This window comes from Erythrolamprus reginae, chromosome 2 (genome assembly GCF_031021105.1).
Source record: "Erythrolamprus reginae isolate rEryReg1 chromosome 2, rEryReg1.hap1, whole genome shotgun sequence".
Taxonomy (NCBI): Eukaryota; Metazoa; Chordata; class Lepidosauria; order Squamata; family Dipsadidae; genus Erythrolamprus; species Erythrolamprus reginae.
Genome location: NC_091951.1, coordinates 322,133,763 through 322,156,867, shown reverse-complemented (window position 1 = coordinate 322,156,867; position 23,105 = coordinate 322,133,763). Strand labels below are relative to the sequence as shown.

The 23,105-nt window shown below is 38.8% G+C and overlaps 1 protein-coding gene and 1 long non-coding RNA gene across 5 annotated transcripts in view; one reads left to right on the top strand and one right to left on the bottom strand.

Annotated features, from left to right (window-relative positions):
* Positions 1-23,105, bottom strand: part of PDE4D (phosphodiesterase 4D) — a 945,814-nt gene that overhangs the window by 503,486 nt on the left and 419,223 nt on the right. Inside the window, exon 1 of one of the 4 annotated variants that reach the window (XM_070743324.1) lies at positions 5,616-6,219. The exons of the other annotated variants lie outside the window; for them this stretch is intronic. Coding sequence (XP_070599425.1) covers positions 5,616-5,881 — 266 coding nt within the window. The 5' untranslated portion in view covers positions 5,882-6,219. Of the gene's footprint in view, positions 1-5,615; positions 6,220-23,105 lie in introns of those variants that run through there. 4 annotated transcript variants of the gene reach the window in all.
* The window catches only part of LOC139162678 (uncharacterized), a 42,857-nt gene continuing 25,888 nt past the window's right edge, over positions 6,137-23,105 (top strand). The window contains exon 1 of the long non-coding RNA XR_011558358.1: positions 6,137-6,170. This is a non-coding gene — a long non-coding RNA (uncharacterized lncRNA). The remainder of the gene's footprint in view (positions 6,171-23,105) is intronic.

Sequence of the window (23,105 nt, the reverse complement as noted above, 5' to 3'; positions counted from 1 at the left end):
TGTAGGGAACATAATGCTCATTCTTTCTTGCTGGCATGATCACCAATAGTTTTGAAGGGTACTAGTTTGAAGAAAGCTGAGATATGGCTTTTCTGCGTGAAATCTGCATATAAACCTTAGCTGAGCAGGCTTGTGTACAAATGAAATTATTATTAATAATAGGTTCTAGTCACATATTCTGAAGTTAGTGATGTGCTGGTGCCTGGAGGCTGTTAGCGTCTGGATGGGTGTCAACAGGTTCAAACTCAACCCCGACAAGACGGAGTGGCTGTGGGTTTACCCTCCCAAGGACAATTCCACCTGTCCGTCCATTACCCTGGGGGGGAACCATTGACCCCCTCAGAGAGGGTCCGCAACTTGGGCATCCTCCTCGATCCACAGCGGACATTAGAACACCATCTTTCAGCTGTGGCGAGGGGGGCGTTTGCCCAGGCTCACCTGGTGCACCAGTTGCAGTCCTATCTGGACCAGGAGTCACTGTGCACAGTCACTCATGCCCTCATTACCTCGAGGTTCGACTACTGTAATGCTCTCTACATGGGGTTACCTTTGAAAAGTGTTCGGAAACTCGAGATCATGCAGAATGCATCTGCGAGAGCAATCATGGGCTTCCCTAGGTATGCCCATGTTACACCAACACTCCGCAGTCTGCATTGGTTGCCAATCAGTTTCCGGTCACAATTCAAAGTGTTGGTTATGACCTATAAAGCCCTACATGGCATCGGACCAGAATATCTCCGAGACCGCCTTCTGCCGCACGAATCCCAGCGACCGATTAGGTCCCAAGAGTCGGCCTTCTCCGGGTTCCGTTGACAAAGCAATGTCACTTGGCGGGACCCAGGGGAAGAGCCTTCTCTGTGGCGGCCCCGACCCTCTGGAATCAACTCCCCCCACCCTCTTTGCCTTCCGCAAACTCTTGAAAACCCACCTATGCTGCCAGGCATGGGGAGTGCAATTAACAGAATTCCTGAGCTAGCATGATTGACTCAGGAATTCTGGGAGTTGTAGTCCACAAGTTTTGAAGAGTCAACTTTGCCTACCCCTGATCTAGGGTAACTTCTCCAAATATGATCTTTACCAAATGAAACATACTTCAACTCCCATCAGTGATTCTGTTAGTAGTGCTATCCCCAAAGGAAACATATAATCCCTTCCTATTGAATTGCATTTTTTAGATACCAATAGTCTCAATTTCCATGCCTTATCAGAAAGAGAGAGAAATAAATAGAATTATTGCCAGGGTATGAAAAAGGTGAGATAAGAAGTACCCTAATTGGTACTTAGAAAAAGATTGGAAAAAGTGTGACAACAAAAAAATATAATGCATATGTTTTGTGATCATGCCCAATCATAATTCAATAGTAGACAATGAGTTCTATCTACATAAATTGAAACACTTCTCAACAGAAATTTGTTCAGTTTCAACACGTATTGGGTGTCTTATGGAGGGATTGGCTTTTGTTACTCCTTAACAAACGGAGAGGCGGAAAGGCAAACTGCATTCCCAGCTCCACATTCGCACTAAACTATAGTGTATTTTGTATGATTTAAGCTTTGTGTGTTGCAAGAATCCATCTACTGTACTTTGTAAGCCAAGGTTGTTGCTCAACATTCTGTGCAAATCAAGGATTTGTGACTTATTTAACAAACTAGGGAAAATCATGGCATGAATGACAGACAGTACCCTTTTAAGCCATGACTGAAGAGTTTTGTCTTTTTATCTCTTTTTAGGACCAGATTTAAACTTAATATTAACCGCTCCAAACTTGACTGTAAAAAATATGACTTCAGTAACTGAGTTGTCGAAGCATGGAACTCATTACCGGACTCCATAGTGTCATCCCCAAACCCCCAACAATTTACCCTTAGATTATCTATGGTTGACCTATCCAGATTCCTAAGGGGCGAGTACAAGTGCACTAGAGTGCCTTCCGGGTCCTGTCCTATTGCTCTCCTATATCTCCTATACCTTTCTTCTATTCCTATATCTCTTCTTCTATTCTTTCATTGATATGTTCTATTACTATATCTTCTTTTCTATTCTTTCTTAGATATATTTTACTATGAGTATCTCCTCTATAACCTTCATCATGTATTTTACTATGTGTGTGTATATATATATATATACCCACTAAAACCCTCATTGTGTATTGGACAAAATAAGTAAGTAAGTAAGTAAGTAAGTAAGTAAGTAAGTAAGTAAGTAAGTAAGTAAGTAAGTAAGTAAGTAAGTAAGTGACAATTACTTGAAAGGATGGATCAAATTTTATAGCTATTTTATTGGCTTTTGTGGACTTCTGGAGCACTAAAATTATGAAAGGCTCGATACACCTCTTTAGGCATTGTTTTCTTTTAGAAGGTCCCCACAAAAGGAGCACTGAAAAAGGCTACAAATGGGTCACACATTCTAGGTGCACAATTGAAAATTGTAAAGGACTGCAAAAACAAGATGGGACACAAGTAATGTGATGGTCACACCTGCTGTGGACTAAAGCATTCCTCCTCCACTTTAATGACACCAAGATGACACCAAGCTAGCAGGAGTGGCCAACACCCCAGAGGATAGGCACAAGATACAGAAAGATCTAGACAGACTTGTACAGTGGGCCAAAACGAACAAAATGAAGTTCAATGTAGAGAAAAGTAAAATCCTGTACCTAGGCAAAAAAAACCCACCAAACATGCATACAAATTAGGCGAAACCACACTCACCATAAGTGACTGTGAAAGGGATCTTGGAGTCTTGGTGGATAACCAGCTAAACATGGGCCAGCAATGTGCAGCAGCGGCTAAAAAAGCCAACACAATCCTAAGCTGCATGAATAGGGGAATGCACTCCAAGACCAGAGAGGTAATAATACCACTCTATAAGGCCCTGGTCAGACCACACCTGGAGTATTGCATCCAGTTCTGGTCACCACACTTCAAAAGAGATATAGAGACTCTGGAAAGGGTGCAGAAAAGAGCAACTAAAATGACCTTGGGATCAGTAATTCTCACTCATAGAATTGCAGAGACCTGTGCAGATAAGTCACCACAACCTGAATGGACCTGAAGGCACAATCACATTTGGAATAGTAGCCAAATGGATAAAATCTCAACTATTCTTTGAATTGGCCAATACTTAAAAATGTTGAAAATGCCAAACATCTGCAAAATTAACTGTGTACAAAATTTTATGTATTTTAAATACTTGTTCATTAAATTGTAAAAATGTTGTCTCTGAGAGGATTAAATAGTCATGTATTGGGGTTTTTTGGGGGGGATTATGCAAATATCAAACTTTCGATTTAAAAATATTATACATATGTATAACCTTAATGTTATTTTACAAGCAATGTTTATATTTTGAATTATATAAAACCTGTAAAAGCTAATAGTATAAGTTAATATAAAGGTTCTGTCTGCACTACAAATATAATTGACCTGCTTTGCCTATTTTCCTCAAAAATCTTATTTTCTCTACATCATTTTTCTTACACACACACAAGGACACACACACACATATGCAGGCTTATAACTATTTGTTTTTTCTTTAAAACTAGTTTGACGTTCTGTACAAAAAGTGTTATTTTAGGTGCTAAATAATTGTTTCTTAGCTTTTGAATTTAATTCAATTCATTACATACTGTATTGGCATAAATTATAAAAAAAAGTTCTGTCAGATTAAATTAATTACAATGTATAATGTAATTCATGTCAATTATATGGCACTTGTTCAACATATTATTTGATCCAAGCTGGAAGATTCCACATACAGATACATACATATTACTTTAAATACAAATACCAAAATTAAAAATTAAAAGACCAAGCCAGTACTAAAAATACATTTATTTATACAGGAAACAGGTATGGAACTGAGTCTTTAAATAATCTGCATCTAACCTGTTAGGTTGCTGGAACTGGGCATGGATAGTCTAGTAAAGAAGGGATAGGGGGGACATGATAGCTGTATACAGGTACTTAAGGGGTTGCCACAGAGAGGAGTGGGACACACTATTTTCCAGGGCACCAGAGGGGCAGACGAGGAACAACGGTTGGAAGCTGACCAAGGAAAGATTCAATCTGGAGATAAGGAAGAATTTCCTGACGGTGAGAGCGATCAACCAGTGGAACAGCCTGCCAGCGGAGGTTGTGAACTCCCCAACTTTGGACATTTTCAAGAGGAGATTGGACTGTCATTTGGCTGGGGTGCTGTAGGATTTCCTGCTCAAGCAGGGGATTGAACGTGATGACCTGTAAAGTCCCTTTCAACTCTAATAATAAATAAATGACATGAACGTTAACGTGAAAAAGTAATGTTCTGTGAAGAGCATACCGAGATCACTCCATTCCTATTGCAATACCATTTTCAGCTTCATATTTCTTTTAGATGTTCCAGGAAACAATCCAGCCAACAAAATTCAAAGCATGCAAAATTATAAAACGCAATGAAAACCTTCGATGGAGAAGCCAATAAGTGATTTTGAGAGTTATAGATAAAGAATAGATTTCTTTAGCAATCAGCACCCAGTTCAGCACAGATTAACTCCAAGATTAACTTCAGGCCAACAATCAAACCCAATCTAGAAACTGCCAAAGAAGCCAACAGTAAACAGCCCAACCAAAGAATCTCTAAGACTGCCCCCACCAACACTGACAAGGCAAGACACAGAATATAAACTGACAGCAAATAGCACTCCTTACTAGCACTGATGATGTTACCTAGTTTGAATAATGAAATGCCTGCAAGAACACTAGCAAGCTCAAAGAGCACCAAGAAGCCCCCCAGAATAGATTTAAATGCAATAATAAATAAATGCAATGATCTGGCAGTCAGTTCAACAACTGATAAATACATCTATACGTACAAATCACGCTGGTTCTGTCCGGTTCATAATTACAATGCAGTGAATAGATTTTTCTACTGGAAAAAAGGGGGGTTCCCCACCACCACCCCTTTTATAGCAGTTATCTGAAAACAAGCTGCCTGGAATTCATGTTTGCTCTACATTTCTTCCTTCATCTGTATTTGATGGAGAGGCAGATCTAATAATATCCTCTTGAAGAGATTTTGCAATTGCAACATGAGATACTGTTTCTCTATGCCCACCTAACAGGGTAGAAGGGAAGAGAAGGGTGTTATCATTTAAGTAAAGTCAGATAAATATTCTTTTTCTTCCATGCTCTTCACATAAATTAAATCTTCAGATTTCAGAGAGCTGACGAAGGGAACAAAGTGTCCTTTGAAAGCGACAAAGAAAGTCAATGCCGTTTTGGCAGCCCTACTGCTTTTCTTCCTGTTTCCTGGAGCAACACTCGCTTCGGCCAATGCAACATCAGAAATAGTTGGATTATAATGGAACAAGATTTCATGTGTAATAATAATAATAATAATAATAATAATAATAATAATAATAATAATAATAATTTATTAGATTTGTATGCCGCCCCTCTCCGAAGACTCGTGTAATTGCTATTGCTACCATTATGGGTATGAAATATGGTATTTATCTCCAGGAGTTTGAGAGGAAGGGTTAGGAATCTTGGATTACAAAATCGCAACATTACTCCCCCCCCCAAAAAAAAAATCAGAAAGGGTGAGGGGAAGGAAAGTACAATTCAGATCTTACCAGGTATGTGCCACAGTGAACCTGCGCTGTTTTGGTATGTTGCTACTCAAAAGCATCCTGCGCAACAGCCTTGGAGAATTCCTGGGAGAAATGATGGGCGACAACTTTGGAGAAATCGATTTCTGGGATATCTTGAGCTTTTCATGCTGCAACAGGTTTTCCCTCAAGGTCTTCACAAGATCCTCGTTAAGCCATGGGTTTTGACAGTGTGTATTGTCAACCTCAGGTACAATCAAGGTGTCTGGGCTTGCTGTTTGCTGAGCCATGTTTCCAAAGCAACTTATATTAACGAAACCTCTACAAATGCAACATGATATTTGTTTTGGCTGCTTTGGAAAGGGAGGGGAAAAAAATATATCCTTTGCTCATTCAGTCTTCAGGAACTGTGCCAAGCTGCACCTCTGATTCAGCCTGTTCAGCTTGTAACATGGTGCTGCCTGCTTTCAATATTGAATTTCAAAGAGGAGGAAGGAAAACTCCACCACCGAATCTATCAGGCATTGCTTCTCCACGGCAAGCCCATGCTGCCAAACAGCCTTCACTCTTGCTGGTTAGGTAAGTGAACACGGAGCGAAGGGACAATGCACTGACTCGCAGTTCTGTGGCAGCGCCTGTCAAAACTACTGGAACTAATATGCTGCAGCTGCTTGAGTGACTCCTGTATATGTATACAAAAAAAAGTGCCAGGAGGAGGGCTAAAATCTTGGCATGATTGCCTGATTGGGCTCTCTTTTCCAATCTGTGAGTTTCTCCTTCTGGAGAAGGGAGGGGATCTGATGTCAGGCATGTCCTTCCTCTTCTCATTCTCTATGAACTACCGCCCCCGCTGCAAGAAGAGCAGCTAACCTTGTATTGCATATTTTGAACAAATAGTTCTGAATACATGTAGCACAGGATTGCTGTTATTTCTGGGCTGTTGTGAATTCTTGGATGGGAATTGCAGTCTTTCTCACATTCCTTCCAAGTGTACAATGGAGAGAGTTTTGTGTTGAAGGAGTTGTGCAGCTACCTGGGAAATAGATTGGGGGGGGATGTGATGATGGGCGGGGGCAATCAGGGGCAGGGGCAATCAGGAACTACGGAGAGGGACGGCATACAAATCTAATAAATAATAAAAATAATAATAATAACTAGAGTGTCATTATCCCCCATGATATGACAAACATAATGTGTTTTAGGAACCTTTTAAAAAAACTTTTTCCCAAACCATAGTTAATATTAAACACAGATCTATGCGTGAGTATAAGAGATTGCTGCAGAGTTAACTTTAAATGGAACTGAAAAAACACTGATCTCTTTCTTGTGACTAGCAGGGGGAAAAAGGAGATGGAGGTGGAGTATATAAGCTTCAGTTTAAAATTACAATAAAAAGAAGTCAGAAATAATTATAGGATTATTCCCAGGACAGAGGAAATGGATTGGGTGACCATGGGCCTCTCTGTCCTAAATAAAAGGCAATGTCAATGTCAAACCGCTTCTGAAATCACATCAACAAAATTGCAGGGGTGACTCTAGGCAGCTGCCAGGGTTGAAGCTGACTTGAAGCCCCTGTGCCACCCCCACAAAAACTCTCCTCTCTTTCTCCCTTGATATTAGTATTCAAGGTTAGAATAATGAAATTGATTAGGATTAGATTCAAGCCATTCAAAACAAAATAATGTTCAGTTTGTAGAATTTCATACACTGTTTTAATAAAATTGCCAGCTGACGTTAACCATGTAGCTGCATGAATCTCCATTTAAAAAGAAATGCATCGCAGAATGTTCCAAAACAGTGTTGGCTTCCTAAAAGCTTCTGAGCAGCTCTTGAAAGCTAAGTTCCTGGATAAGATGAATGTTTCTCTTGTTCTTGCTTATATTTTCACCCAAGTCATTAGATAAAAGTGTGTGCGTACGCATGCCTTTGAGTCAGTATTGACTCCTCACAACCGCCTGAACAAGTCCTTACAGTTTTCTTGACAAGATTCCAGAAGTGGCTTGCTGTTGCCTGTTTCATGAAACCGAGATAGTAACTGGCCCAAGGTCAGCCAGTTGCTTTTGTGCCTAAGGCAGGGCTAGAATTCCTAGTCTCCCACAGTTGTAGCCTACTGCCCTGACCACTACACCAAAGTGGCTCTGGATACAATTTAACAAGATATTTTAGCATTAAAATTAAAGGAAATTAGACAAAAGCAAAACAGCTTTTCCAACTTGTTAAATGTTGTGGGAAAGGATTTGAGATACCAGACATGATATTGAAAAAGACTTGTGTAATCAGGAGGATAGTAATTGCTTCCTTGCAGTTGGGCAACAAGCAGAGTTGGATATTTATTTATTTTTATTTATTCATTTGTCCAATACACAAATACATAGGAAGAAAAATAGACATGTAGTAATATATATAAGGGTAAAGTGAACTTAGAGGAGAGGATATAAGAAAGGAAGAGAATATATGAGATAGGAGAAAGAAAGGAAAGACAATTGGACAGGGGACGAAAGGCACACCAGTGCACTTATGTACGCCCCTTACTGGCTTCTTAGGAACCTGGAGAGGTCAATCGTGGAGAGTCTAAGTGAGAAATGTTGGGGGTTAGGGGTTGACACAATTGAGTCTGGCAATGAGTTCCACGCTTTGATAACTCGATTGTTGAAATCATATTTTTTACAGTTAAGTTTGGAGCGGTTCGTATTAAGTTTGAATCTGTTGCGTGCTCTTGTGTTGTTGCGGTTGAAGCTGAAGTAGTCATTGACCGGTAGGACGTTGCAGCATATGATCTTGTGGGCAATACTCAAATCGTGTTTTAGGCGCCGTAGTTCTAGGCTTTCTAGGCTTTCTCATATCACTGACATATTGACCTAGAATCAACCAGCAGTATTCCAGCAACACTTTCACGACATATCCTGCCTCAGTATCACATTCTCGGATATGTCTAACTGAAATGAGGTGCAGATAACTAGTCTAGCATTGTTTTCAAACCTGAGATGAATATGATCAATTTTACCTGCAAAAATTTATGAACGTTGCTTAGGGTTTTTTTGTTGTTTGGCTTTTTTCTCCCAATATTTGGATGGAGAAGATGCAACATAAAGCACTGCTATGCTTTTCTGTATAAATACAATTCTCTGTAATCAAGTAGGATTACTATTAGTAGCGCCAGCAGCAATTGTAGCAGTGCAGTCAGTACCAGAGGAAATAGTAGGACGGCCACTCAAATGATAAACTGAGTTATAAAATAAGTGACCTGAAGCAGTGCATCTTAATACTAAACTACTGAATATCAGCCTCAGTATCAGAGGTTGTATTCACAAAACACAATTACCCAGGTCAGTTGAAAATCTAGTGAATGCCCATGATGAAGCTACTTATTATTAATCTTAGTTAGGATTATTGCTAGGATTTTTGTGGCTCAACATATTGTATAAACTCAACTTATTTTGTTAGTTCACGGTTCAGTAAATTATACAAATATATACAAAACTAGCTAAATGCCAATGCTTCACTACAAAACTATGTGACGGGTCTTGATAAATTGACACTCAACACTTGAAAATTAATGAGTAGTTAAAAGGGGGACTGTATTATTTCATTAAAGAGGGTAAGCTAAGTTTCTGTTACAGGTGAAGACATTATTTGCATAGCATTGACTTTTAATTTGTCCCTCAGATGAATTGCTCAAAATCTCCCTGTAAACAACATTCCTGGTCTTGCTGTCTGGCTGGAGGATGACCAGGCTGTCAGGTGAACTGACACTGGAACATGCCACATAGAACTGGCCATGGGAGAAACAGGCAGTTTCCCTTACTCATGTTTTCCTAATCACATTTGTAAATCTTTTCCTTAATTTTTTGCCTCTTTCCCCTTTAACTGGTGTTACAGTAGAACGAACAGATTTGTCTGAACTGAGGAGGAAAATAAAGGGAAGGGGGGAGATCTGTCTCTGCCTACCAGCACACATTGGTATTTATCTGGCTAGCGTCCTGTTAGTGTGTGAGAGAGTTGAGAGGTGTTTGGAAACTGAAACAGTGTTTGCTATGTGAACAAGGAAACAGAAGGAGTCTGTGCATGGCTTAGCTCAATTGTTCTGTAGGAAATCTGCTTGCTGCTGTGAAAGCAAAAGCGAAACTGAAAGTCCTCTGCATTGGATCAGATGTCTTTTCAGGTGGAGAGGGGGAGTAGGAATCCTTAGCATCAGAGATTGTTAATAATAATATAACAAATACTCATGCTCTGATGGTCATTTTGAAAAATTCTTTCTCGGTGACCAACCAGAAGGCAATATTGTATATTGTATAGAAAAGCATTGTAATATAAAGTGGTACCTCATGATACGAACCCCTCATCTAACGAACAACCCGAGATATGAACCCGGGGTTCAGAAATTTTTTGCCTCTTCTTACGAACTTTTTCCTTCTTACGAACCCGCCGCCGCCGAGAAGCCCCACCGCCCAGCTCTCACTTTTTGAAACAGCCGGGGGGCTTCTCAGCATCCTCCTGAACCCGAATGCCAAATCCGAACTTCCAGGTTTGGTGTTCAGGAGGCCACCGAGAAACCCCCTGGCTGTTTCAAAAGATGACAGCCGGGTGGCGGGGCTTCTCGGCGGCCTCCCGAATACCGAACCCGGAAGTTCGGCAAAAGTTCAGGTTCAGGAGGCCGCCGAGAAGTCCCGCCGCCTGGCTGTCGCATTTTAAAACAGCCGGGGGGCTTCTCGGCAGCCTCCCGAATGCCGAACCCGGAAGTTCGGGTTTGGCGTTCGGGTTCAGGAGGACGCTGGGAAGCCCCCCGGCTGTTTTAAAAGGTGACAGCCGGGCAGCGGGGCTTCCCAGCATCCTCCTGAACCCGAACGCCAAACCCAAACTTCTGGGTTCGGCGTTCAGGAGGCCGCCGAGAAGCCCCGCCCCCCAGCTGTCGCCTTTTAAAACAGCCGGGGGGCTCCTCGGCGGCCTCCTGAATGCCGAACCCGGAAGTTCGGGTTTGGCGTTCAGGTTCAGGAGGACACTGGAAAGCCCCCCCCCGGCTGTTTCAAAGGTGACAGCCGGGCGGCGGTGGTTTTTTGCGGGTTTTTTTTTCATTGCACGGATTAATTGATATTACATTGTTTCGTATGGGAAACAATGTTTCGTCTTATGAACTTTTCATCTTACGAACCTCCCCTGGGAACCAATTAGGTTCGTAAGACGAGGTATTACTGTATTTGCAATGGAACTGATGCCTATAACTCCATTTTATTTATCCTTCAAATCAGGATAAGGGGAATGTGTGTATCTACAATAACAGGCAATAGGTTTGTTTTAGAAGTAGACAGAAGAAATATAAATTTGTTTTTGCATCTGTAGGAAAACCAAAGCACTAAGAATTCTCTTAGGAATCTGATAAAAAATAGTAGCTTGTTGGGATGGTTTTGCTTGAAACTGCCTTTTATTTATTTATTTATTTATTTATTCATTCATTCATTCATTCATTCATTCATTCATTCATTCATTCATTCATTGGATTTGTATGCCGCCCCTCTCCGTAGACTCGGGGCGGCTAACAACAATAAGAAGAAACAGCATAAAACAAATCTAATATTTAAATTACTAAAAGCCCTTATTAAAAGCCAAGCATGCACACAAACATACCATACATAAATTGTATAGGTCTAGGGGGAAGGTATATCTCAATTCCCCCATGTCTGACGACAGAGGTGAGTTTTAAAGAGCTTACGAAAGGCGAGGAGGGTGGGGGGAATTCTTATACAATGGCATTACATTCCATGCAATTAAAACCTTGTGTTATAGTGACTCTGAGCACAACTAAGAGTTCTTCAAGAATGCTGATAACCATCCTATAGTTTCTTAATGACCCCTGTTTTGGCATACACCAGCATAACTTGTTAATTATTTCATCCATATGCCATGGTTCTTCTTCATCCTCCTACAATAAATTCCCCATGGCTATAAATAGTTCACACAGATTGTCTTGAGCTCAATTAAACCATAAAGTCACATTATATTATAATTGATTCATGTCTGCTTAGAAGTAAATACAACTTAATTCAGTAACATTTGTTCTCTGGTAAAATACTATAGACTTCATCTTGTCTATACTGATATAATACAAAAACAATTATTTGTAACAATAAAATACAAATCAGTGCACAATTTATTTATCTTTCAAAATTATCTTAGCATACAAAATTATGCAAATAGGTATTACATAAAATGTAGAGTATTAAATAGCAGAGCCAAATAACAAAGAGGAAAATAATGATGTCAGAGAAACTGACAACCTGTCAATTGATAGTCAAAACCTTGTTTTATCTCTTTCAAATATTTACAGTTAACATATCTTCCTGAAATTATTTGGTTTGCTGAGAAGTGAGTCATAACAATCTTGTTTATAGACCTAAAGCCAATGGCAGAGAAGGCAACGTAAGAGATCAGAAATCTAATTTTGTGATCTACCTGAACCTGGCAATTCCCACACTATTGGATGGAAACACTGACCTTTTATCACTTTCCACAAATGTCTTTGGTGGGGGGAAAACAAGCAGGAAATTCAACCTCATTTGACTCATTCACCAAAAAACCCCATGATTCTTCCAGGAACTTATAAAACACGAAGAGCTGCAATTCACAGGATTCAAGGGGATTTTGAACGATTAGAGCAAGTGTCATAAAATCAAATTTCAACTAGACAAATGCTAAGTCCTTAATTGGGATAGGAAAAACATAAAAATATAGGATGGTGGAAACCAACACACTAGAAAAAGTTTTTAGATATCTTTGTGTAATATAAGATGAATCTGACCCTAAAGAACAGGGCTGTCAAACTCCTGTTTTTAGGTATCTTTGTGTAATATAAGATGAATCTGACCCTACAGAACAGGGCTGTCAAACTCCTGTTTTTAGGTATCTTTGTGTAATATAAGATGAATCTGACCCTACAGAACAGGGCTGTCAAATTCCTGGTTTTAGATATCTTTGTGTAATATAAGATGAATCTGACCCTACAGAACAGGGCTGTCAAACTCCTGGTTTTAGGTATTATTGTATAATTTAAGATGAATCTGACCCTACAGAACAGGGCTGTCAAACTCCTGGTTTTAGGTATCTTTGTGTAATATAAGATGAATCTGACCCTACAGAACAGGGCTGTCAAACTCCTGGCCCATGGGCTGGATGTGTCAGATGCTGGTCATGTCCATGCCCAGTTTAGTGAAGGAGAAAAAAGCCCCGCTATATCACATGACAATGCCATGACATCATGAGTTTGATACCCGTGCTACAGAATGGCATAGGCAGGCAGCCAGGCAGGAAAAAAATAAGAAAGAAGGAGCAAATGCAGGCCTAGACTGCCCTTGCTTATGTATAACAATATGATGAAGGTAAGTCATTGTTTCTCTTTGTTATGATGAGATCATGCCTAGAATATCACCGCCAAGGCACCACATTTTAGGAAAGATGTTTACAAATTAGGCCCATCTAGAGAAGAATAACTAATATGATAAGAAGCCTGGAATGGAAACTTGAAGAATTGTGTGATAATTGGGTATGTTTAGCCTGGAGGAAGAATGCAGAGAGATAGCTGCCTTCCAGTATCTGAAAGGCTGTTACACAGAAGATGGGGCAAAATTGTTCTGACTTGCTCCAGAAGAAAGAACAAGGATAGTTTAAGTAACAAGAATGTCAATTTGGATTGTATTCAGAAAATTCTCCTAATAGTAAGAGCTGGAAGTGGAAACTTTAGTGAAGTGGTCTCCTTCACTAAAGACTGCAGTTAAAAATGATGAAGTAGTGGATTCCTACACTGAGTAAAGGTTGTACCTAGTGGGGGCAGTACAAGTTAGAACCTTCTCATTTCTTACAATGCCGCAAAAAGATTCTGTATAATGAATAAGTAAATAATATAAATTGAGACAATTAAACTGGTCAAGCTAAAAAGCCAGCCTAATTTAGAAAGTGATTTTTTTATATTTTTCATGTTTTTGGTCATAATTGACAATTGAAGATGTCAACCTTTCACTATCATTAATGGGTGCCTGTTTATGTATATATATATTTAGGAACTTCACAACCTACTGAATATGTAAACCACATTTGCACCTTTCAATGTTAACATCAAAAACATTATAACACACCATTAAACACCAAGCTATGGTTTTTTGGGATGACATTGAAATGATGAACAGGTTATTCACAACAAAGATATACGAACTAAATCCACTGAAAAGGAAGTGAAAGTCTTGATATTCAAGTAGTGCTAATATTACACAATAATCATCTGGAGCTTAAACAAAATATTTAGATTACAACTTGGAGGAAACAAACTTTGAATACAATTTGCGTAGGCTACTTTTGCTTATTATCCTGTTACGCAGTATTTCAAAGCCAAATATTGTATACATGACAAATACTGTACTCATTTTTCAAATATATAAAAAAATCATAGTACACAAAGCTACATGCCGTTCACTCCATCCCCTTTTAAGACCATAAAAAGAAAATACCTTCCAGATACTACTGGAGAATCAGATAGTTATAACTAATAATGGCAGTTCCATATCCATTCAGTTGGCTAAGAATTAAGTTGTAGATGTTAATTTCTAATCATAAATTCTTTTCCTTTACATGTTCATTTGGAAATGCTGTATTATTTCCAATTTGGGGAGGCTTGAATAAAATGTTCTCTGCGTGATCTATCCTACCGGATGCTACAACCTCCCAATTAATCCTCTTTTTTTCCCTCTTACTTCTTTACAGATTACGAAGGTCTATTCATCTTCCCTATCCCTACTTCTCTAATTCCACTAGACAACAGACTTAATATGATTTTTCCTCTGTGTTTGAAGCAAATACTTCAGAAGAAAAGGATTTAGGGGTAGTGATTTCTGACAGTCTCAAAATGGGTGAACAGTGCAGTCAGGCGGTAGGGAAAGCAAGTAGGATGCTTGGCTGCATAACTAGAGGTATAACAAGCAGGAAGAGGGAGATTGTGATCCCCTTATATAGAGTGCTGGTGAGACCACATTTGGAATACTGTGTTCAGTTCTGGAGACCTCACCTACAAAAAGATATTGACAAAATTGAACGGGTCCAAAGACGGGCTACAAGAATGGTGGAAGGTCTTAAGCATCAAACGTATCAGGAAAGACTTAATGAACTCAATCTGTATAGTCTGGAGGACAGAAGGAAAAGGGGGGACATGATCGAAACATTTAAATATATTAAAGGGTTAAATAAGGTCCAGGAGGGAAGTGTTTTTAATAGGAAAGTGAACACAAGAACAAGGGGACACAATCTGAAGTTAGTTGGGGGAAAGATCAAAAGCAATGTGAGAAAATATTATTTTACTGAAAGAGTAGTAGATCCTTGGAACAAACTTCCAGCAGACGTGGTAGATAAATCCACAGTAACTGAATTTAAACATGCCTGGGATAAACATATATCCATCCTAAGATAAAATACAGAAAATAGTATAAGGGCAGACTAGATGGACCAGGAGGTCTTTTTCTGCCGTCAGACTTCTATGTTTCTATGTTTTCCTTACATTTTTAACATAGGTTTCCCCAGCCTTTTGGAGCTGGAAAGCATGTCTGGAATTTTGAAAATAGTTGTGACAAAATGCATGGATTTCTCTTTTACAAAATCTTGCCATGGAGAAAAGAAAAAGTTACAACCCATACACTTACAAAAATACTGTATCACATGTGGTAAATCCAGTCATTCATTAACTTTATCAATAGTTAGATCCTACTAATGATTCTGGCAGCACTGTAAAACTAACTGGGTGTAAAGTCACCATCGGAATAAGGAGCCACACCCACATTCTTCTAGAAATGCCTTCTATCACACGAGCTGTTATGATATGGCTTCATTACAGCACTTGTGCTCATGGGAGCAGAAGGGAAAGTCCATGGAATTCTGCTTGTTTTTTAGGCAGATGTCCTGTGTGGCATATATAAAAAAGAGCAAGGATTTGATTTCATGGTTACACAGCTACCATTGTTCAGAGGTCCCTGCTCCACTATTGGCCAGAAAGATAGACATACCTGTACATGTAACTTGGGCATTGCAGTCAATACTTGATTTGGAAGTGTTTTGTGGTGCTAGATCTTGCCAGTTCTGAAAAGGAGAACTTCTTATGACTGGGCAGGGTCTGAAATACATCACAGACTATTTCAGGGGTCCTCAAACTTGGCAACTTTAAGACTTGTGGACTTCAACTCCCAGATTTCTCCAACCAGCATAGCTAGTTGGAAAATTCTGGGAGTTGAAGTCCACAAGTCTTAAAGTTCCCAAGTTTGAAAACGTCTGGACTATATCTTAGACTAACACTGGTTACAGCCTTGTGAAAGCCTTGGAAAAGATATTCAGATGCTTTGATATTCACTAAAGGAATGGGATAGGAAGAATAGTGATGCTTTTGAACTTAAGTGTTGAATAAGACTCCTAAGAACATCATGGACAGCCAATAAAACAAACAACTGGCTCACTGAACAAATCAATCTAGAATTCTCACTGAAAGCCCAAATGGCCAGTCAAATTATTCTACTTGCAGACATATTATTTGAATATCTAGCAAAATCTATAAAGTTGAAAAAAGTGGAAGAGAAGAGATGGATAACCAGCAGGGCAGTGTATGAGTTCAGTTACATCAACAGACACATAAACAATTTACACACCATTCAAAAGAGACAATCAAAAAGCTAAAAATGAAACAAAAACTCAGAATACTTCCCTGCCAGCAATCAAAACCCAAATAAGCAGAGATTAAAAACAGGATCAAACTATAAACAATACCCAATCAAGGATCTACCGACTCATACAAACAATCAAAGAGTAAACAAAAGTGTACTCAAGTCTATTCTTCTTCTTCTACCAAGAAGAAAACATTTCCACTAACCCTGGCAGGCTGAGCCACTGCTTATAAACAGAGAGCAACCCTTCTCTTTTGTAGCACTGAGGTTACCTGACAAGGTAGCATCTGTAAGAGTCGAGCTCAGAGAATATCAAGGACTCTTCTGTTACAGTAATGATGAGTTCATTACAGTATTGGAAAATCTCAAAATCCATGTTAGAGACAGATCATCATGGTGAAAATTACGTAGCCAGTCCTAATTTATTATGGCATATAATCAGTCAATCAGTGGAATTTTTTACAATCTGGTTGATTAATAAATTAACCAAAACCAAACATGGGGCAGTTTCTGATTCAAATTAACTTTTTTTCTTACCTGCTATTGACATACTAACATTAACATTATTAAGAATTATGTAGGAAAAAGGACCTAACCATTTTTATAATCTGAAACATTTCATCCCCTGGTTACCTTTATACTTGATACAAGTAAGCTAATATATTTTAAAGTTCTAGAATACAACCACCAATTGGTTTTATTTTCTCATAAAGCTTGCATGTCCAATTGATGAGAAATGGAAGAATAATTTATGGATACACATGATTTTTTTTGTGTGCCATCAAGTTAGTTTTAAATCCTGGCAACTATATGGACTAGTCTTAATAGCTTTCTCGGCAAGATTTTGGAAGTGGTTTGCCATTGTCTACTTATTGTTATTGTTGTTATTATTATTATTATTATTATTATTGTTGTTGTTGTTATTAAAACTCTCTGAGTTTTTGGAGAGGGGTGGCATACAATTATAATAAATTATTATTAAATTATTATTATTATTATTGTTATTATTGTTGTTGTTATTGTTGTTGTTGTTGTTATTATTGTTGTTGTTGTTATTATTGTTATTATTAAAACTGAGTTTTTGGAGAGGGGCGGCATACAAATATAATAAATTATTATTAAATTATTATTGTTGTTGTTGTTGTTGTTGTTGTTGTTGTTGTTATTATTATTATTATTATTATTATTATTATTATTAAGATTTGTACAGGGTGGAGAAAGAATGCCTGGCCCAAAGCCACCCTGATGATTTCACTTTCCCTAAGAGGGGACTAGAAGTAATAGCTTCCCCATTTCTAGCCTGATGTGTAACCACTTCACCGAACATGACTAGACATCACTACACAACAGAAAGACTGGACAAAACAATTTTATTCTTTAAAAGGTTGTACTTACTGATACATTTGGGAGGACTTTCATGTAGTTCTAATGGTACTATTAATGGAAAATGTGACTTTTAAATGTGTAAAAAGTGCACCAATTGCTGGAAATTACTATTTTACTGGAAGCCCTTCATGGCACCGGACCAGGATATCTGCGAGACCACCTTCTGCCGCATGAATCCCAGCGACCGGTTAGGTCCCACAGAGTTGGTCTTCTCCGGGTCCCATCGACTCACTAAACAATGCCGTCTGGCAGGAGCCAGGGGAAGAGCCTTCCCTGTGGCGGCTCCGACTCTCTGGAATCAGTTCCCTCCAGAGATTAGGACTTCCCCCACCCTCCTTGCCTTTCGTAAACTTCTCAAAACCCACCTCTGTCGTCAAGTGTGGGGGAACTGAGACATCTCCCCCTGCCTATGTAGTATTTGTGTATGATAGGATTGTATGTATGTTTTTATATATTGGGGTTCCTTGTTTTTAGACTTTTAAATGTACTATCGTTATTTTAGATTTTAATTATTAGATTTGTCATTATGTACTGTTTTTATTACTGTTGTGAGCCGCCCCGAGTCTCCGGAGTGGGGCGGCATACAAGTCTAATAAATGAAATGAAATGAAATGAAACTAGCAACAGATTGGGAATATAAACTCTTAAAACTAAACTGAATTTTCCTGTAAATACAATATTTTTCATACTTTTCAATTCAGGCTTTAATTGTCTTCTGTACAAACTTTCAAAACATTACAACATATCAATATGACAATTTTGCTCATCAGCTGCTAGTCCTGAAGTTTAGCTGAGTCACATGATCCATATGCAGCTCATGTGCTTAAGTCTGACTGCTTTATAAGCCAACACCAATTTCGTATAACAAATGTTTTTGGATACATGTACATATTGACTCATTCTTGCATCTCCCTGCATAGACTCCATAGAGAGTAATTTTCATTATTCATTTGGATGCAGTTTTAATTTTCAAATCCAATCACAAAATCTATACATGGATCAAACAGATTAATTGAAAACATAAAAACTTGCATAACATACTTTGGTGTGATATAGTGAATAGACCACTCTAAACAAAATCAAATGAAAATTTCATTTGAACATATGCAAAAACATTTCTCTGCGAGAAACATGACCTCTCTCACATAAACCCAGAATGTGTACACTTAATAAATCAAGTGAAAACACACTGAAAGAAAGAATTCTGATTTTAGTCCATTCATTGCCCTCTATTTAATCTCCAAAAAGTTCTTCTGCTGCTGATCTTATACTGCTGCTGTTTGGGGTACTGATATTCCAACATAAAGCAGGAATCTGTTCTCCGCATCTAGAATTCAAAGGTAAGTGAATGACCTTTCTGCTACTTTTTTTCCACGGCTTTCAAACTACTTATACAGTGAATCATTCCAGCAATCATAAAAGGTAGAAATGACTCATTTAATGCACAAACACCAATCAGAAACACATACAACAATAATTCAGCTGCAATATATCCTGTAGTTCACGTTTAATGGGATCAAAATTGGAATGAAGTTTTTTAAAAAAACAACAATATGAAAACAATTAAAATCTAATTCATAATGTATGGATGAGAAATAAAAACTACATGATTTAGAATTGTTGTAAGCAATTTACAGTCCAAGACTGCCCAGATACAAATTTGTATGTATGTCTGATTTGATTTTTTAAATTAAGCAATAATACTCTATCCTAAAGGTACTCCAAAGTTCAGGACATAACATTCCGATTAGTATTTTCATATCTGTATAAAACCTGTTACTGTATTTTAGGTTCCTGGGACTGGATTACGTGGAAATCAGTCAATTATCCAACTGATAACTATTGCAAAGTACTATAGCCAGATATATTTAGTGTCAAAATAGCTTACTAAATGCTATCATCATAGATACCATGTTTCCCCCAAAATAAGACCCTGTCTTATATTTTTTTGAATCCCCAAATAAGCACTTGGCCTTATTTTCAGGGAGGTCTTATCATTTTGGAGCAAGAGAGACTGATTTCCAGCTCTGTTTACTTAACCCTAATCAGAGGAAATACAGGGAGAGGCTCCACATGCATTTAAATATTTTCAGGGAGGGCTTATTTTCAGAGGGGATATTTTCAGAGAGGGCTTATCTGGAGGGGGGGTGCATTCAAAAGTCCAATTGAGCTAATTATCAGGGGATGTCTTCTTTTGGGGGAAACACGGTAGCTCCTGTAAAGCTGAAAGAAAGATTTATGCATGATGAAGTAACAGAGGAATTCCTTTTAACATGCAATTGTCAAATCAAATCTATTTTAATATCATACTAGCATTTCTATACTTTGAAATGCCCAAAGTGATAAAATTCTGGTAACAATTCTGTATACATATCACTGAGGATTCTCACCCCAACCCCGTAAAACGTTTTATTGAGATCGTGGCAATGACTGTCAGATTTGTTTGACACCTGTCTTCTGCAGCTGGTGCTTTGCTGGACTGTTTTGCTACAGCCATCAGCATTCTCAGCTAGTAGGACAACAGGGTGATGGCTCCAAATGATGGAAGTTGTCATCCAACACTTCTGGAAGACAGCAATTAGGGTCAGGCAGGATTACCATATGCTAGCTCTTCAATTAAAAGGATATAACGATGAACCAATTTAGTTGGAGTTGCATATTCCGGTATTTATCGGTCATGTTGATAGACAATACTATTTTTAGATTTGACATTTCACAGCCACTGCTTGGAAAAAGTATTAGCATGAAGGTTCCATTTCTCCCAGAGAAGCCCTGGCTTTCCTTTTGGTTTCCAGATAAAAGACCTCAGTGTGTCATATGCATATTTGGCATTTATGGGTCATAAATATGCATCAGCTAATTAGATGACAAGTCCAAAGTACATTATTTGCAGGGGCAAAAACAGGTTCCCCAATCTGAGTTCTTAACTAGAACAAGAGAAAGAGTAGAAACACTAATAAATAACATTGCTGTCTGATGGCAAAATTCTGAAGGTTAGTAAGGCACGTGAGCAATGGATTCCTGAAACAGGGATGAGAATAGCGGTTCTATTTTTTATAATAGAATAGAATAGAATTTTTATTGGCCAAGTGTGATTGGACACACAAGGGATTTGTCTTGGTGCATATGCTCTCAACGTACATAAAATAAAATATACATTTGTCAAGAATCTTGTAGTACAACACTTAATGATTGTCATAGGGGTCAAATAAGCAATGAAGAAGCAGTATTAATAAAAATCTTAGGATATAAGGAACAAGTTACAGTCATACAGTCAACATGGGAGGAAATGGGTGATAGGAATGATGAGAAAAACTAGTAGAATAGAAGTGCAGATTTAGTAGAAAGTCTGACAGTGTTGAGGGAATTATTTGTTTAGTAGAGTGATGGCGTTCGGGAAAAAACTGTTCTTGTGTCTAGTTGTCGTGGTGTGCAGTGCTCTGTAGTGACGTTTTGAGGGTAGGAGTTGAAACAATATGTGTCCAGTATGTGAGGGGTCAGTAAATATTTTACCCGCCCTCTTTTTGACTCGTGCAGTATACAGGTCCTCAATGGAAGGCAGATTGGCAGCAATTGTTTTTTCTGCAATTCTGATTATCCTCTGAAGTCTATGTCAGTCCTGTTGGGTTGCAGCACCAAACCAGACAGTTATAGAGGTGCAGATGACAGACTCAATGATTCCTCTGTAGAACTGAATCAGCAGCTCCTTGGGCAGTTTGAGCTTCCTGAGCTGGCGCAGAAAGAACATTCTTTGTTGTGCTTTTTTGATGATGTTTTTGATGTTAGGTGACCATTTTAGGTCTTGAGATATGATAGAACCTAGAAATTTGAAGGTCTCTACTGTTGATACTGTGTTGTCTAGTATTGTGAGAGGTGGAAGGGTGGAAGGGTTTCTCTTAAAGTCTACCACCATTTCTACGGTTTTGAGTGTGTTCAGTTCTAGATTGTTCTGGTCACACCACAAAGATAGTTGTTCAACTTCCCGTCTGTATGCGGATTCATCGTTGTCTTGAATGAGTCCGATCACTGTTGTATCATATGCAAACTTCAGTAGTTTAACAGATGGCTCGTATGAGATGCAGTCATTAGTGTATAGAGAGAAGAGAAGTGGTGAGAGTACACAGCCTTGGGGGGCACCTGTGCTAATTGTACATATATCTGATGTGATTTTTCCTAGCTTCACCTGCTGCTTCCTGTATGTGAAAAGAAGCAGAATTGGTGAAGAGAAAGGAAAAAACTCTGTGTCTGTGAATCTTCCTCACTATAGGGCTCTGAACAATTCTTCTGCACCCTAGTTCCAACGTCAGAATAGTCCCTGATTATGGAAACTACTAAAAGTATAGTGTGGAAAAGACAGGTTTCCCTTCCTTTAACTTTGTACTCCTACAGATACAAAGAAGAAACCAATTTCATAAAAACGTATTGAACCAGTGGGTTCTATGAGAATCTACAAGTCATTCAAGAGCCTTCATCTTTCTACTCATCTTTCTGTTACTTTTCCTATTCTTTCAAATTTCTGGGTGACAGAAGGGAAAGGGGGGGACATGATCGAAACATTCAAATATCTTCATCTTTCTACTCATCTTTCTACTCATCTTTCTACTCATCTTTCTACTCATCTTTCTACTCATCTTTCTGTTACTTTTCCTATTCTTTCAAATTTCTGGGTGACAGAGGGGAAAGGGGGGGACATGATCGAAACATTCAAATATCTTAAAGGGTTAAATAAAGTTCAGGAGGGAAGTGTTTTTAACAGGAAAGTGAACAAGGGGGCACAATCTGAGGTTAGTTGGGGGAAAGATCAGAAGCAACGTAAAAAAATATTGTTACTGAAAGAGTAGTAGATGCTTGGAACAAACTTCCAGCAGACGTGGTTTATTTATTTATTTATTTATTTATTTGTTTGTTTGTTTGTTTATTTATTAGATTTGTATGCCGCCCCTCTCCGAAGATTCGGGGTGGCTAACAACAATAAAAAAGACAATGGAAACAAATCTAATATTAAAAATAATCTAAAAAACCCCAATTTAAAGAACCAATCATACATACAAGCATACCATGTATAGATTCTATAAGCCTAGGGGGAAGGGGAAAATTTCAATTCCCCCATGCCTGACGACAGAGGTGGGTTTTAAGGAGCTTGCGAAAGGCAAGGAGGGTGGGGGCAACTCTGATATCTGGGGGGAGTTGGTTCCAGAGAGTCAGGGCCACCACAGAGAAGGCTCTTCCCCTGGGTCCCGCCAGATGACATTGTTTAGTCAACAGGACCCAGAGAAGGCCAACTCTGGGGGACCTAACTGGTTGCTGGGATTCGTGCAGCAGAAGGCGGTCCCAGAGATATTCTGGTCCGATGCCATGAAGGGCTTTATAGGTCATAACCAACACTTTGAATTGTGACCGGAAACCGATCAGCAACCAATGCAGACTGCGGAGTGTTGGAGTAACA